The sequence below is a fragment of the Cucurbita pepo genome, chromosome 9 (genome assembly GCF_057944985.1).
Source record: "Cucurbita pepo subsp. pepo isolate OVF chromosome 9, ASM5794498v1, whole genome shotgun sequence".
Classification (NCBI taxonomy): domain Eukaryota; kingdom Viridiplantae; phylum Streptophyta; class Magnoliopsida; order Cucurbitales; family Cucurbitaceae; genus Cucurbita; species Cucurbita pepo.
The window spans coordinates 2,139,749-2,152,943 of record NC_141806.1 but is presented as its reverse complement, the minus strand read 5'-3'; the positions used below and the strand labels follow the sequence as shown (position 1 = coordinate 2,152,943).

The following is a 13,195-nucleotide window of genomic DNA, read 5'->3' as shown; positions in this document are numbered from 1 at the left end:
ATTTTCTCGCTCACATTTTCTAAAACATTTATCTCAAACGTGTCTTGAGTCTCGAGCATACGTCGACTTTGTCATCAAAGTCTGAAATTCTCATGGTAGACCTTTTTCGCTGGATTAGAACAAGTGGCACACAAAATGTAATATAGAGGGATATGACTAGTTCACTTCTTACCCATACTATATGCTATCGAAACCGTTCTTGTTACCTACTTGTTTTTAACTTATAACATTGTTTTCAACGTATTTCCCTGCTCACATTTTCTAAAACATTTATCTCAAACGTGTCTCGAGTCTCGAGTCTCGAGCATACGTCGACTTTGTCATCAAAGTCTGAATTTTTCAAGGTGGACTTGTTCGCTAGATTAGAACAAAGTGGCACACAATCGCTCTCACCGTCCACACTTGTGTTGCACCCACCCACCACCTATTAAACAACTGGTTGCATTTAGTCCTACTTATTTTCATGAAAGTGAAAATTGAGATCGGGCTTTAAAAGGAATGAGTTCACTCCATGGCAACTACCGACCTAGGATTATGCTACTCCCGGACACTCAAAACAATCGAGAAACAGGCATCATCAACCTTCTAATTTAAATAAACATTTCTTCTGCATTGTTCATCATTATTTAAACTTAAAAGCGAGAGGATTTGTTCAGAGTTATACAGAAAGTTTTCTAGAAATGGAAAGGCATAACCTGGCTGTGACCTTATTGACACTGAAAATGCTTAAATTTCCTCAAAGCTTAGAAGATAAGCGGCTTAAGCAAGCTTCAATTGATCCATGGGGTTCATCTGTTGGCAGATACACATCATCCTCAAACTGCAAAACAACACCATCATTCATTTCCGTAAGACTTTTTTCTTCCTATTTTTGTGATATAGTTCCTATGTAGGGAGACTTTTAGTTATATAAGTATAATGATGGTTGTAATTGACGCTAACAAGACGTGAGATTACGAGCTTCTTTGGAATGACTTTCTAAGTGTTTAAAAAATGCTATTAGGGCCAAAAATGGTACTTTTAAGCACTTAGAAAGTCATTTTAGCCCTATATTTCGAGCTAACGGCACTCTAAATTTTAACCAAGATAGGTGCTAAATTTAAACTCATTATTAAAAGGGTTGCAAAAAGGAAGAATGAATGTATATTATAAGCAATAGCACTGAATGAAAGAACTTGGACGTCCATCTAAAAAACATAAGAAATTCTCAGGAATTTAGTGAATTATTGCCAAGATTAACCAGAGAGTTAATAGAACAAAGATAGCAAGAACTGAAATGGGTAGGAGATTGGCAACAAAGATAGCAAGAACTTTGCATGAACTCAAAATAAGTTTGAGAGTCGAAGCAGGGTTGCACATAGATCACCAGATCACAGCCTAGACCTCTTCAATAAATATGGAAAACGAAAAGTGAACCGTTGTAAACAGACTCTTACCTTAACGATACTCCGATTATCTTTTGTTGATATGTTGACAGGTAAGAAGTGGAGATTTGGCATTTTCAGCCTCACTGATGATATAACATGGAACCTAAAATAGTGGAAGTCCAAAAATTATTAACAGACTTCAAACATTTAAAGGTATTTAGTACAATTGAGCATTCACCTGCTGAGAACGTTATTTGCCATTTCATAAAGAGTGTATTGAACAGATGGGCTATAAACTCCCTCTTTTGGAGGACCAAAGAAGGTGTCAGCTAACACTTTTTTGACATCAAGGTATGTTTCCGTGAAGTAACACTGCTGTTTAGGGATACTAGACATAGATTCAAATGAATACCTGCATCAAAGTATATAAATTTTGTTTGTGAACCAAATACAAGAAACCAAACAAAAACAAAAACAAAAATACTTGGAATTGATTGCTCTTCGACCTGTACAATAATAAGGCAAGAGAACCAGAAGCTATATGAGAAGGTATTAGTTCTCAGACAAAAGTCTGATCATTAAAGAATATACCTCCATGAAGCAGAAACCTTGGTGGCCAATATCCTCTCTCGTGTCTCAGGAAGAGCTGTGTACTTATCCCGAAAAAATTGCTCAAAACCTGACTGCTCGATCACACAATAAAGTTCGGAGAGAAAATAGCAAAAACATAAGATATCTAAACACCATCTACTAGTAGAAAATTTACTGAAATTTTTGTCTGCTATGCATTCTACAAGTTGATCAAGTGCCAACTCTTGATTAAAAGGAAACTTTACCCCTGGATACACCAAATCCTTCTTGAGTGACATCAAAGCTAATCATGCCAGCTAAGTAATTTACATTAAATGGCTTTTAGATTGTCATCATAAAATCATAAAGCTTAGACTTCAAGGAGAATTCATGTTCAATCAAAATCTGACTCTTGATGTTTCTCAGATAATTTGCTCTTAATGCCTGAACTGCTAGGAATCATGACTCTCCACAATGGTATGATATTGTCCACTTTGAGCATAAGCTCTCATGGTTTTTCTTTGGGCTTCCCCAAAAGGCCTCATACCAATGGAGATGTATTCCTTTAGTTATAAACCCATGATCATTCCCCAAATTAGTCGATGTGGGACTCACTCCCAACAATCCTCAACCATCCTCCCCTCGAACAAAGTACACCATAAGCCTCCCCTGAAGTTTATGGAGCTCTCAAACAGCCTCCCCTTAATCGAGGCTTGACTCCTTTCTTTGGAGCCCTCGAACAAAGTAACCATGAGGAGAATCTCTAAACTATATACGGACACAGCTGCGTCTGTACCAGCTAAATAGACCTTTGACCTTGGAAAATTTCAGGGTACTTCTGAGTTTGAATAGATTTGGATATGAAGGGTGAATTTTAGGTATAGAAATGTGTAGTGCTGATAAAGAATAGAGAGAAGATGACGCGAAGCTGGTGAGGTAGACTATGCAGAAGTGGCTTAATTGACTGATAGACGAAATAAAATAGCTTTCATTATTATAAAAAAAAAAACGCATGAGACAAGATTTTAGAATAAGAAAAAGTGGTGCATCTCAGTTAGCACTCCTTCAATTTAAAGACCACTATATAACCATGAGTTATATACAGTGATGGACTTTGAATATGTATTTAAAAGAGCAGACTTACTTGAGTTGTCTTCAGCAAAGACAGTTCCTCAATGCCAGAGCTCACTTGTAACGCACCTGACTTCTTAAATATCACCTCTGTAGTGTGCTTTTCAGGTCCAAGTTTGAAGCCTTCAATAAAATAATACATGTAAGAGAATAAAATAAGAACTCAAAGATTCCAATTCGCAGATAAGGAAGATTGAACAATGGAAGCTTTATTAACTTGAAGTTCTAAAGAAAAGGAGCAAGATGCTCAATCCTTCCTCACTTCTATAACTTTCTTATCTCTCTCCTGTTCCCTTTGTAATTACAGTTTATTTACTCTCATGACCAAACGGAAAAGTTTTTCTATAACCCATTGGATAGAATCTCATCTTTTTATAATTTCATCATATCAATTAAATGTTATTGTTTCCTACCGAAAAAAAAAAATCTTTAAACTAAATATTTCAACATCTTCATTATCTTTGCAAAGGTTGAATGTAATGATAAAAATTAGTTCTCAGCAAAGAGTTATTAACGATCGTCTATAAGAATTAAGAATTATTCAGTGGTCAAACTTTACCAAAGAAGAACAACTAACCATGGTTGTGTGGCTGACCATTGACAGATACACGCTCCCATGACTTTTCTGCAATTTTCACTACCGCAGCAGTAACCTGCAACATGAATTGCACATATTAGAGAACATCTTTGGATCTATTAACTTTTAGCACCAACTAATAATAATAATAAGAAAAATATCCCGAGGAAGAGCAACACGTGCAATGAGGAAAAAGGGATTTGAGCAGAAGAAAAGATAAAAAAAAATGAAGGAAGTTCGAGAAGGAAGCAAGAAACATCGTTTTATGGAAATTGGTGGAGAGATGTTTACTCTGTCCGGCCAATATGTAACTAATTCAGTGGACTGGTTATTTACTGTTGGTGCATGCATCTGGAGAACATCTCAAATACTATGGTCATATTTGATCCATGATTGTATGTTTTTAAGGAAAAAAGGTCGGAATAGATCTATAATGGCAGACAGCAAATTTTTTTTAACACTTGAAGAACAAGGTTTTTGATTCAGAAAGCAGGTAGGTAATCTACCAATAAAAACCTCAAATTATGCTGATAATTCATCACTAATTGTAGGACCTGACACATGACATTTTCAAGAATTGGCCCCCATTTTTCAAGGTTAAAAATGAACTTGTTGGAATTGAGAAAACAATGGTTCCACTTGAACAGCAATAATTATGTAATCTTTATGAAACCCGGAGGAAATTAAGTGAAGAACTCCAGACACAAAGTACGGAAAGGTGTTTATAACTTCCCCACCAAGACCTACGCCCCAACCTAGAGTAGCTAGGTGGGAAAGTAAAATTAATCCTTGTTCATACATGGGCTTCTCAGGTACGAAATGAGCCACTTCGAATTGGTTCATTGCTCCGGCCAGAATACGATTAATCCGGCAGGGCTACATGAGCCCCCAGTAGTTTACCGGATAAATTGATAAGTCGGGCATTCCCGGCCCACAAAGCAAAACCGGTGGGACAATGAGTTCCCCCAATGTATTAATAAGTAATGTAGAGCAAGAGAATAAAAACATGTCGGCTATAGTGAAGTTCCAGAACTGGTTAAGTGATCATGCAAGAGCTTTGAAATGGAGATCACTATTACTTTCAATGCTTACCAGCTCCAATTTACAACTTCAATTAGTGCCAAACACGCGAATAATTAAGAATACAAGTTGAAACATGGGATGTACCTGCTTGTAATATGATGTGAAGTGTTTGGCAAGAAGAATCGCAAAATCTTCCACTGAAATTTGATCAGAGCATTCCTTGGCTTTGGCGTACACCTGAATGACATAAATTCCATTAACTTTTAATCGTAAAGCGAGTAACAATATTAGAACCAAAAAATCAATAGTGAACTGTTATGATTATTATGCAGAAAGGTTTAATTCCGTCTTGTTCAAGATTCCAACTCTAGACAATAACTTTCCATCTTTCAGCACCGCACCGTCAAATCAATCCCTCGCTTCGTTTTTTCCTTAATCATAAAAAAGCGTAGGCTCTTTTTGCGCTTTGCTCTGTTTCCCAAACTCAAGATCCAAACCCTGCCTTTCAGAAATTTTCCATTCATGAACCGCTTTACTAATACGTAACACTTCTCAAGATCAGAAGTTACTCGATATCACAAATTTCACTCAAACCAAACAGATACACAAGAAACACAATCAACAAATCATCAAAATCACCAATGAAACGATGAGAGCATAGAAAAGAAAACAATTACAGTATTCTTCATAGTATCGGTTGCAACGATTTCGGAATTATCATCGCTAACGTAAGCGGCAACACAATCGGAAATAAGACTGATGCCAACGCTCCACTCGACGATGAAATGACGGCCATCTTTAGTCCGCCATACCCGAGCCACTCGAACTCGCTCCTTCCCGTGCTTCTGGTCGAAGTTCAAACCGTTCACTACAACCACAGCGTCGTCAGCCGCCATGAACGTGATCGGAGATCAGTTTTTGGCTGTGAGTTCGAAGATGATTTTTGCAGACGAAAAGCAGCAATCCTTTAAGTAAAGAAAAGTCCGTTGTCCGGAGCTGTTGTTATATTTTACACGGCAAGTTACATTTTTAGTGGGACGGTTTTTTTAAAAAAATAAATATTTAAGAATTAATTAAATATTTTTTAAAGTTCGATCACTTATTAAATATAAATTAAAAGTTTAGATATCTCCTCTTAAATTATTATTAAAGTTGGTAAATTAAATAGATAAAAAAAAAAAAGATAGGTAATTAATTTATTTTTAAATGTATTTTTAAAAATACTAATTTTTTATTTATTTTATTTTATTATTATTATTATGATGTCCGACGTTGATTGGGGGAGAACAAACCACCATTTATAAGGGTACAGAATCTTCCCTTCGCAGACGCATTTTAAAGCCTCGAGGGGAAGCCCGAAAGAGAAAATCCAAAGAGGACAATATCTGCTGGTAGTGGATCTGGGTCTTTACAAATGGTATCAGAGCCAGACATCGGACGATGTGTTAGCCTTTTCGCTGTTCCCCGAAAGGGGTAGACACGAGGCGGTGTGCTAGTAAGGACGTTGGGCCCAGCCTTCTTGTTGTTCCTCGAAGGGAGTAGACACGATGCGGTGTGCCAGTAAAGACGCTAGGCCTCGAAGGGGGTTGATTACGTTGGGCCCAAAAGGGGGCGGTCCCACGTCGATTTTTTATATGGCATAAACTTGATTTTTTAAATATTGTATTTAAATTTAAGTTGGATTTTGCTAATAAAATGTTAAATGTTATTAATGTCAATAAATATTTGTATGAAATTAGTGAATATATATTTTTCTATTTTTAAATAAATTATAAACCTTATTATTGATATTTATATCCAAATTATGAAGGTTGTTGTCGTTTTATATTCTTTTATCAATATTATTAAAAAAAATTAATTCAGAAAATGTGAATTTGCATTTGAATTAATATTATAATTCCAATTGTTATTGGTTTTTTTTTGTTTGCCAAATTAAATATTAAATTTTCAATTAAATCAACCAAAATTTGAAAAAAGATTCAATTTAGAATTTTACATAATTAAATAGATTGAAATATTACACAAACCGAAGATACTTTCTAAGAAGATGGCTTGAAAATTACACGTTTGAAAATAGAGAAGTTTGAATAATTATTAACGAATTGAGTCAAACTAATAGCGAGTTACAAGGATGAATAACTCTTTAGATGGAACTTGAAATCTATGATGGTCACTCTCGGATACCAAGATGATTCAGTCCAAAATTAATTAAAGTAAAGTTTGAAAAAAACATAGCACACAACAAATTTCAAACATAAGTTTCTTTGTATTCCACGCGATTTCAAACTTGAATATTAGATACTTTTAAATACGCCAAAAAGAAAATTCAAACAATAATATAGTTAAACTACAGACTACAAACTACCAATAAAAACTATTAAATATAAATAAAATAAAATAAGACATAACATAAATAATTTTAAATGTAATTCAACTACAAAACTCAAAAACTATCCCAATCCCTTTCTAATATCAAGTAATATTTTATTGTCACTCACTTCTTTGTTGATTTGATACTTGAATCTTCTTTGTATAACTTATTGTAATTACTCTCTAGATTCGGTGGTTGCATATATATATATATATATATATAATTGTTAAATAAAAATGGGTTTTTTTTGGTTATTGAAAAGAATAAATTTTGTTGGTGAGGTTTACCATATTTAATAAATAATTAGTTAAATTATAATTTTTAGTTTTTTTTTTTTTTTTTGTGTTATTATGAATTTATTTTTTGGAAAATAAATCATAAATTAAAGTTGTTATTAAATACAAATATATAGAAAATAATAATTTAATTGAAAACAGAAAAAAAAAACTAGAAAAATAAATCTAAAATTAGAAAAACAAATAAACGTTACAGAAACAGAAAAACAAATATCGCTAGGAATTAATGTTCGTAATGGACACGTGTCAGTAAGCTAACCGTTTTTCTAGCTATGCGCGCCAACAAAGCCCAATTATTTCAGTTTCCAATAGCTCACATTTTATTTCTTCCCCCCCATTTTTTCAACGCTGCAAATCCTCTTGCCGAACCCCAAAATCAGCCGGAATCTCGAGCTTTCCCACTGGAAAGTACCGATTTCTTGATCTTGAGACAATTCTCAACTTTATTCGCTGTTTAGTATTTTAACATTTGAGTTTTGAGCTACGAAGAGGTGTTTGAAATCGCTTCAAAGATGTGTCTGAGGAGTTCTGTGAAAGGCCTGCAAATGCTGGGGGCGGAGGACAAGAAGAGGGTGGTGGTAGTAGGCGGAGGAATCGGCGGCGCTTTTGTTGCTCATTCCCTTCAGTTTGTCGCCGATGTCGTGCTAATCGATCAGTAAGCTTGCTTGTACTTTCGTTTGTTATTGGAGTTCTTTTCTATTCTTGTTCGATTTATTGGATCACGAGTATTGTTATTGATATTAAAACTGAGAATTATACTCGTTCAACGAAATCCTCTTTCGTAATACAAATTGCTGTAACGGATCGCTGATGGTTTTTCTAATATTTAATTTATTACGTTCTTTACAACAACTCGAGTAGTGTTCCCTTGCTTTTCCTGAAGAAAATACTTTTTAGTAAGGTTGTAATGGTTTGATTGGACTCAGGAAGGAGTATTTTGAGATCTCATGGGCTGGTTTGAGGTCAATGGTGGAGCCGTCATTTGCTGAAAGATCAGTGATTAATCATACTGATTACCTTCCCAATGCAAGAATTGTTTCATCTGCAGCCATGAGTATCACAGACAACGAAGTTTTTGTTTCAGATGGCTCTTCAGTTCCCTATGATTATCTCGTCGTTGCCACCGGTCACGAGGAAGCTGTTCCAAAAAGTAAAACTGAAAGGCTCAGTCAATACCAAGCAGGTGAATAAAGTTGATTAAATGATTTTTTTATGTTCGTTATTGAGGTAGAACTGGCCATACTAAAATTTCGGTTGTAGGATCTGCATGGACTTGCACATTTTATTTTTTCTCCGTTGCTTACCTGATATGCAACTTTCTCTATAAAATTTTGTTTGTGTTTGTAATTATAACGGCCCAAGTCCACCGCTAGCAGATATTGTCCTCTTTGAACTTTCTTTTTCGGGCTTTCTCTCAAGGTTTTTAAAACGTGTCTGTTAGGGAGAGGTTTCCACACTCGTATAAAGAATTCGTTCTCCTCCCCAACCGATGTGGAATCTCACAATCCACCCCCTTCAGGGTCCAGCATCCTCGTTGGCACTCGTTCCCTTCTCCAATCGATGTGGGACCCCCCAATCAATTGTGAGATCTCACATCGCATCGGTTGGGGAGGAGAATGAAGGATTCTTTATAAGGGTGTGGAAACTTCTCCCTAGCAGACGGGTTTTAAAAACCTTGAGAGGAAAGCCCAAAGAGAACAATATCTGCTAGCGACGAGTTTGGGCCGTTACAATAATCTCTTAAAGTAGCAGAGTGACGAGGCACTCTTGACTGAGAAAAACTGGCTCCTTCCCATGTCCCAAGGGGTTTGTACATTAGCTAGACAGAATTCCTCTTATTTTTGCACCAACAACTTTTGGAGTTGCCAGGTTCTTATATTGAGTTTGCCTTTATCCAATTTTAGTAAGAGCAGGGACAAAGATAAAATTATAAAGAGCATGATATTTCTCTAATGTTCTTGGTGAAATTCTTCTTGATGTAGTGAAATCTAGGCTCAATCTCCTAGGTTGAGAACTTGTAACTCAAAAGTTGTCTCTTGGAGATAAGTTTGGGGTGGGCAAAGCATAAACATAATACATGTGACACTCTAGTTATTCTAAAAAAGATCTGCAGAAGCTGAAAGTAGGCATAAGTTTCTCTTTCTGTAACAGCCCAAGTCCATCGCTAGCCGATATTGTTCTTTTTGGGCTTTCCCTTTCGGGCTTCCCCTCAAGGTTTTAAAACGCGTCTACTAGGGAGAGGTTTTCACACCCTTATAGTAAATGCTTTGTTCCTCTCTCCAACTAATGTGGGATCTCACAATCCACCCCCCTTGGAGGTCCAACGTCCTCGCTGGCACACTGCCCAGTATTTGACTCTGATACCCTTTATAATAGCTCAAGCCCACAACTAGCGATATTGTCCTTTTTGGGCTTTTTCCCTTTTGGGCTTCCCCTCAAGGTTTTAAAATGCGTCTAGTAGGGAGAGGTTTCCACATCTTTATCAGGAATGCTTCGCTCCCCTCTCCAGGCAGGTGGGGGAAGCCAACTACCTTATCTTGTCATCACATTTGTTTACTTCGTTCAAACGTATAGGGGTAGGATTTGGAAGCAGCATAGATGTTCTGCACACCAAGCTAACTTGTTTTTTTTTGATACAGAATGTGAGAAGATAAAAGCTGCCAATACAATTTTAATAATTGGAGGTGGTCCTACTGGCGTAGAGCTCGCTGCTGAAATTGCTGTTGATTTCCCAGAGAAAAATTTGAAATTAATACACCGGGGGTCGAGATTAATGGAATTTGTCGGGTTTAAGGCTTCCCAAAAGGCACTTAACTGGTTAACATCAAAGAAAGTTGAAGTGATCCTACAACAATCTATTTCAATGCAATCTATATCAGAAGGAGTATATCGAACTTCAGGCGGCGAGACTATTGCAGCCGATTGCCACTTCATGTGTACCGGAAAGCCAATTGGATCAGAGTGGCTGAAAGAGACCGTCTTGACAAACAGCTTGGACATCCATGGAAGACTGATGGTTGACAAGCACATGAGAGTCAGGGGTTTTAAGAATGTCTTTGCAGTTGGAGATATCACAGACCTCCAGGCAAGTCCTTTATCTGAAAATCTTGACGTTTCTAATTAGCCCTTATTGCATCTAATTAATATCTAAAGTAGATAACATTTATCTTGTTTATGAATCAAATTTCATCTGATTAAATCTGAAAAAGAGCATTGGAGTTGGTAATCTTGTAGATGACTACCAATTTTACATGGCACTCATCGATACATGCATATCTGAACGCTTTTATCATGACAGTTTGTTTGAAACACGTTTACTGCTTCTGGCTTTTAGCACTTTTAGATTAACGTAGGATAATGTATTGTGTTACTGTCCTTTGTGATTGAATTTACAAAGAATGTCCTAAAAGCAGATCGTTTTTGTAGACGGTGCAAGAAAAAGGAGGGAAAAATGAAAAAATGTCAAGAGTGATGAAGTAAGCTATAACAACCCACCGCTAACCAACCCACCGCTAACCGATATTGTCATTTTTTGGCTTTCCCTTTCGGCTTTCCCTCAAGGTTTTAAAACGCGTCTGCTAGGAAGAAGTTTCCACACCCTTATAAAAAATGTTTCGTTCTCCTCCCCAACCGATGTGGGATCTCACAATCCACCCTCCTTTGGGCCCAACGTTCTCGTTGACACTTTTTCCCTTCTCCAACTAATGTGGGACCCCAATCCAACCACTATGGGCCCAACGTCCTTGCATGCATACCACCTTGTGTCCACCCCCTTTGGGGCTTAGCCTCCTCGCTGGCAGATCATTTAGTGTCTGACTTTGATACCATTTGTAACAATTCAAGCCATTCGCTGACAGATATTGTCTTTTTTAGGTTTTCCCTTTTGGACCTCCCCTCAAGATTTTTAAAATGCATATGCTAGGGAGAGGTTTCCACACCCTTATATAAAGAATGTTTTGTTCTCCTCCCCAACCGATGTGGGATCTCACAATCCACCCCCCTTCGGGACCAGTGTCCTCGCTGACACTCTTTCTCTTCTCCTATCAATGTAGGACCCCCAATCCACCCCCTGTAGGGCTCAGCGTCCTTGTTGGCACACCGCCTCGTGTTCACCTCCTTCGGGGCTTAGCCTCCTCGCTGGCACATAGCCCGGTGTCTGGCTTTGATACCATTTGTAACAATCCAAGCCCACCGCTAACAAGTATTATCTTCTTTGGACTTTCCCTTTTGGGCCTCTCCTCAAGGTTTTTAGAACGCATCTGCTAGGGAGAAGTTTCCACACCTTTATAAAAAATATTTTGTTCTCCTCCCAACGGTAGGATCTCACATAAGCTGTACTAGGGTCAGATAGAGCACGCAACTCGGCTTCGACTTGGATCGATGTGTTAACCTACTATCATATTTCTGTTCAGATACTCAATATCCTTCATGTGCTATTTAATGACTTTGGATTCATTGAACAGGAAATCAAACAAGGTTATTTAGCAGAAAGACATGCTCATATAACTTCCAAGAACCTAAAAGTGTTGTTGATGGGTGGAAATGAGAGCAAGTTAGCTACATACAAACTCGGTTCGCCCCTTGCAATCGTGTCGCTCGGAAGGAAAGAGGGAGTTGCACAACTTCCTTTCACGACAATTAGCGGATGCATTCCTGGATTGATTAAATCTGGAGACTTGTTTGTGGGAAAGACAAGAAAGGAACTTGGATTGGCACCTTGACGTTTCATCGAACACGCCTTGAGCTAAACCGTCTGGTCTTTGCTGCATTCGTCGCCATTTTTACCTGAATTTTCTTCCCTAATGTATATGGTCACCTAAATAACTGTATCATATTGCACATTCTCTGCTGTTTTCCATTGTGGTTGGGCATGGTTCATCTTCATTGCATTGTATTCTTTGAAGTTATTTCTCATGGCATTGCTGATAAGCGATCAAGAAGTGATCTTGAAGGAAGCATTGTGTTTGTGAAGCTATCTGTAATTTTCAATTGTATTCATGTATAGTGCTTATTTTCTCAAAATATGTGTTATAATTTAATAAATAGGCTAAATAAATTCCGAGTGTTTAAAATTTTTCAAATTAGTTCGGGCAAAAATAATATTTAAATTAGTTAATAAAGAGTTGTATCGTAAACTTATTGTATCAATAATGTATTTGGACAGATGAACATGTTTTTGTTGGTAGACAAATTTATGAAGTACAAGATTTGAGTACTCGAATTCAATAGAAGAAGTATACGTCAATCATTTGAGTACTCGTGAGAATTACATTAAAGGGGTATTAAAAAAATAGATGACCCGAAAAACTTATCAATCAACCCAACCTATACGAATTTTATGAATTGGGTTTTCATACGTACATCCGAAAATTACCTAAATTTGTTATTATTTGTTATTATTTTTTAAAAAATATATATTTTATTTTTCTTGATATATTTACTTATTTATCTACTAAAAAAGTAAAAAAATAAAAAAATAAATAAAATTTTAATTAACATTTTATTTTTATTAAATATAAAAAGTTGAATAAATTACTCGAACAATATGAACCAACCCAACCAAAAAAATTATGGTTGGGTCGGCTTAATTCATTATTTAGTAAAGTTTACCACTCGACCATTACGGTTAAAAAAAAAAAAAAAAAAATAGAACCCATTATGAAAAGAAAAAAAAAAAAAAAGAAGGCCAAATTGCATAAATCAACCCTTAAACTAAACTAATTGCAATTTCACCCATAAACCTTGAACTCTCATGTAATGGTCACTATATGACGTGTAAATTTTTAGGGGTGAAACTGCAATTATTATTATAGTCTAAGGGCGAAATTGCAACCATTATAATAATTTAGGGGTATTTATG

At 36.4% G+C, this 13,195-nt stretch overlaps 2 protein-coding genes across 2 annotated transcripts; one reads left to right on the top strand and one right to left on the bottom strand.

Annotated features, from left to right (window-relative positions):
- Positions 1–589: 589 nt before the first annotated feature.
- Positions 590–5,632, bottom strand: LOC111801822 (uricase-2 isozyme 2). Its single transcript, XM_023685996.2, has 8 exons — positions 5,346–5,632; positions 4,813–4,905; positions 3,646–3,721; positions 3,082–3,191; positions 1,959–2,050; positions 1,606–1,779; positions 1,437–1,530; positions 590–820 (listed from the first exon to the last, which is right to left on the bottom strand). Exons 1-8 carry the CDS (start codon positions 5,562–5,564, stop codon positions 737–739), a joined length of 942 nt encoding a protein of 313 aa, XP_023541764.2. The 5' UTR covers positions 5,565–5,632; the 3' UTR covers positions 590–736.
- A 2,024-nt stretch (positions 5,633–7,656) lies between these two features.
- On the top strand, positions 7,657–12,366 carry LOC111801821 (uncharacterized). Its single transcript, XM_023685995.2, has 4 exons — positions 7,657–7,990; positions 8,262–8,518; positions 9,975–10,420; positions 11,799–12,366. The coding sequence occupies exons 1-4, from the start codon at positions 7,848–7,850 to the stop codon at positions 12,054–12,056; spliced, it is 1,104 nt and encodes a 367-aa protein (XP_023541763.2). The 5' UTR covers positions 7,657–7,847; the 3' UTR covers positions 12,057–12,366.
- Positions 12,367–13,195: the final 829 nt, after the last annotated feature.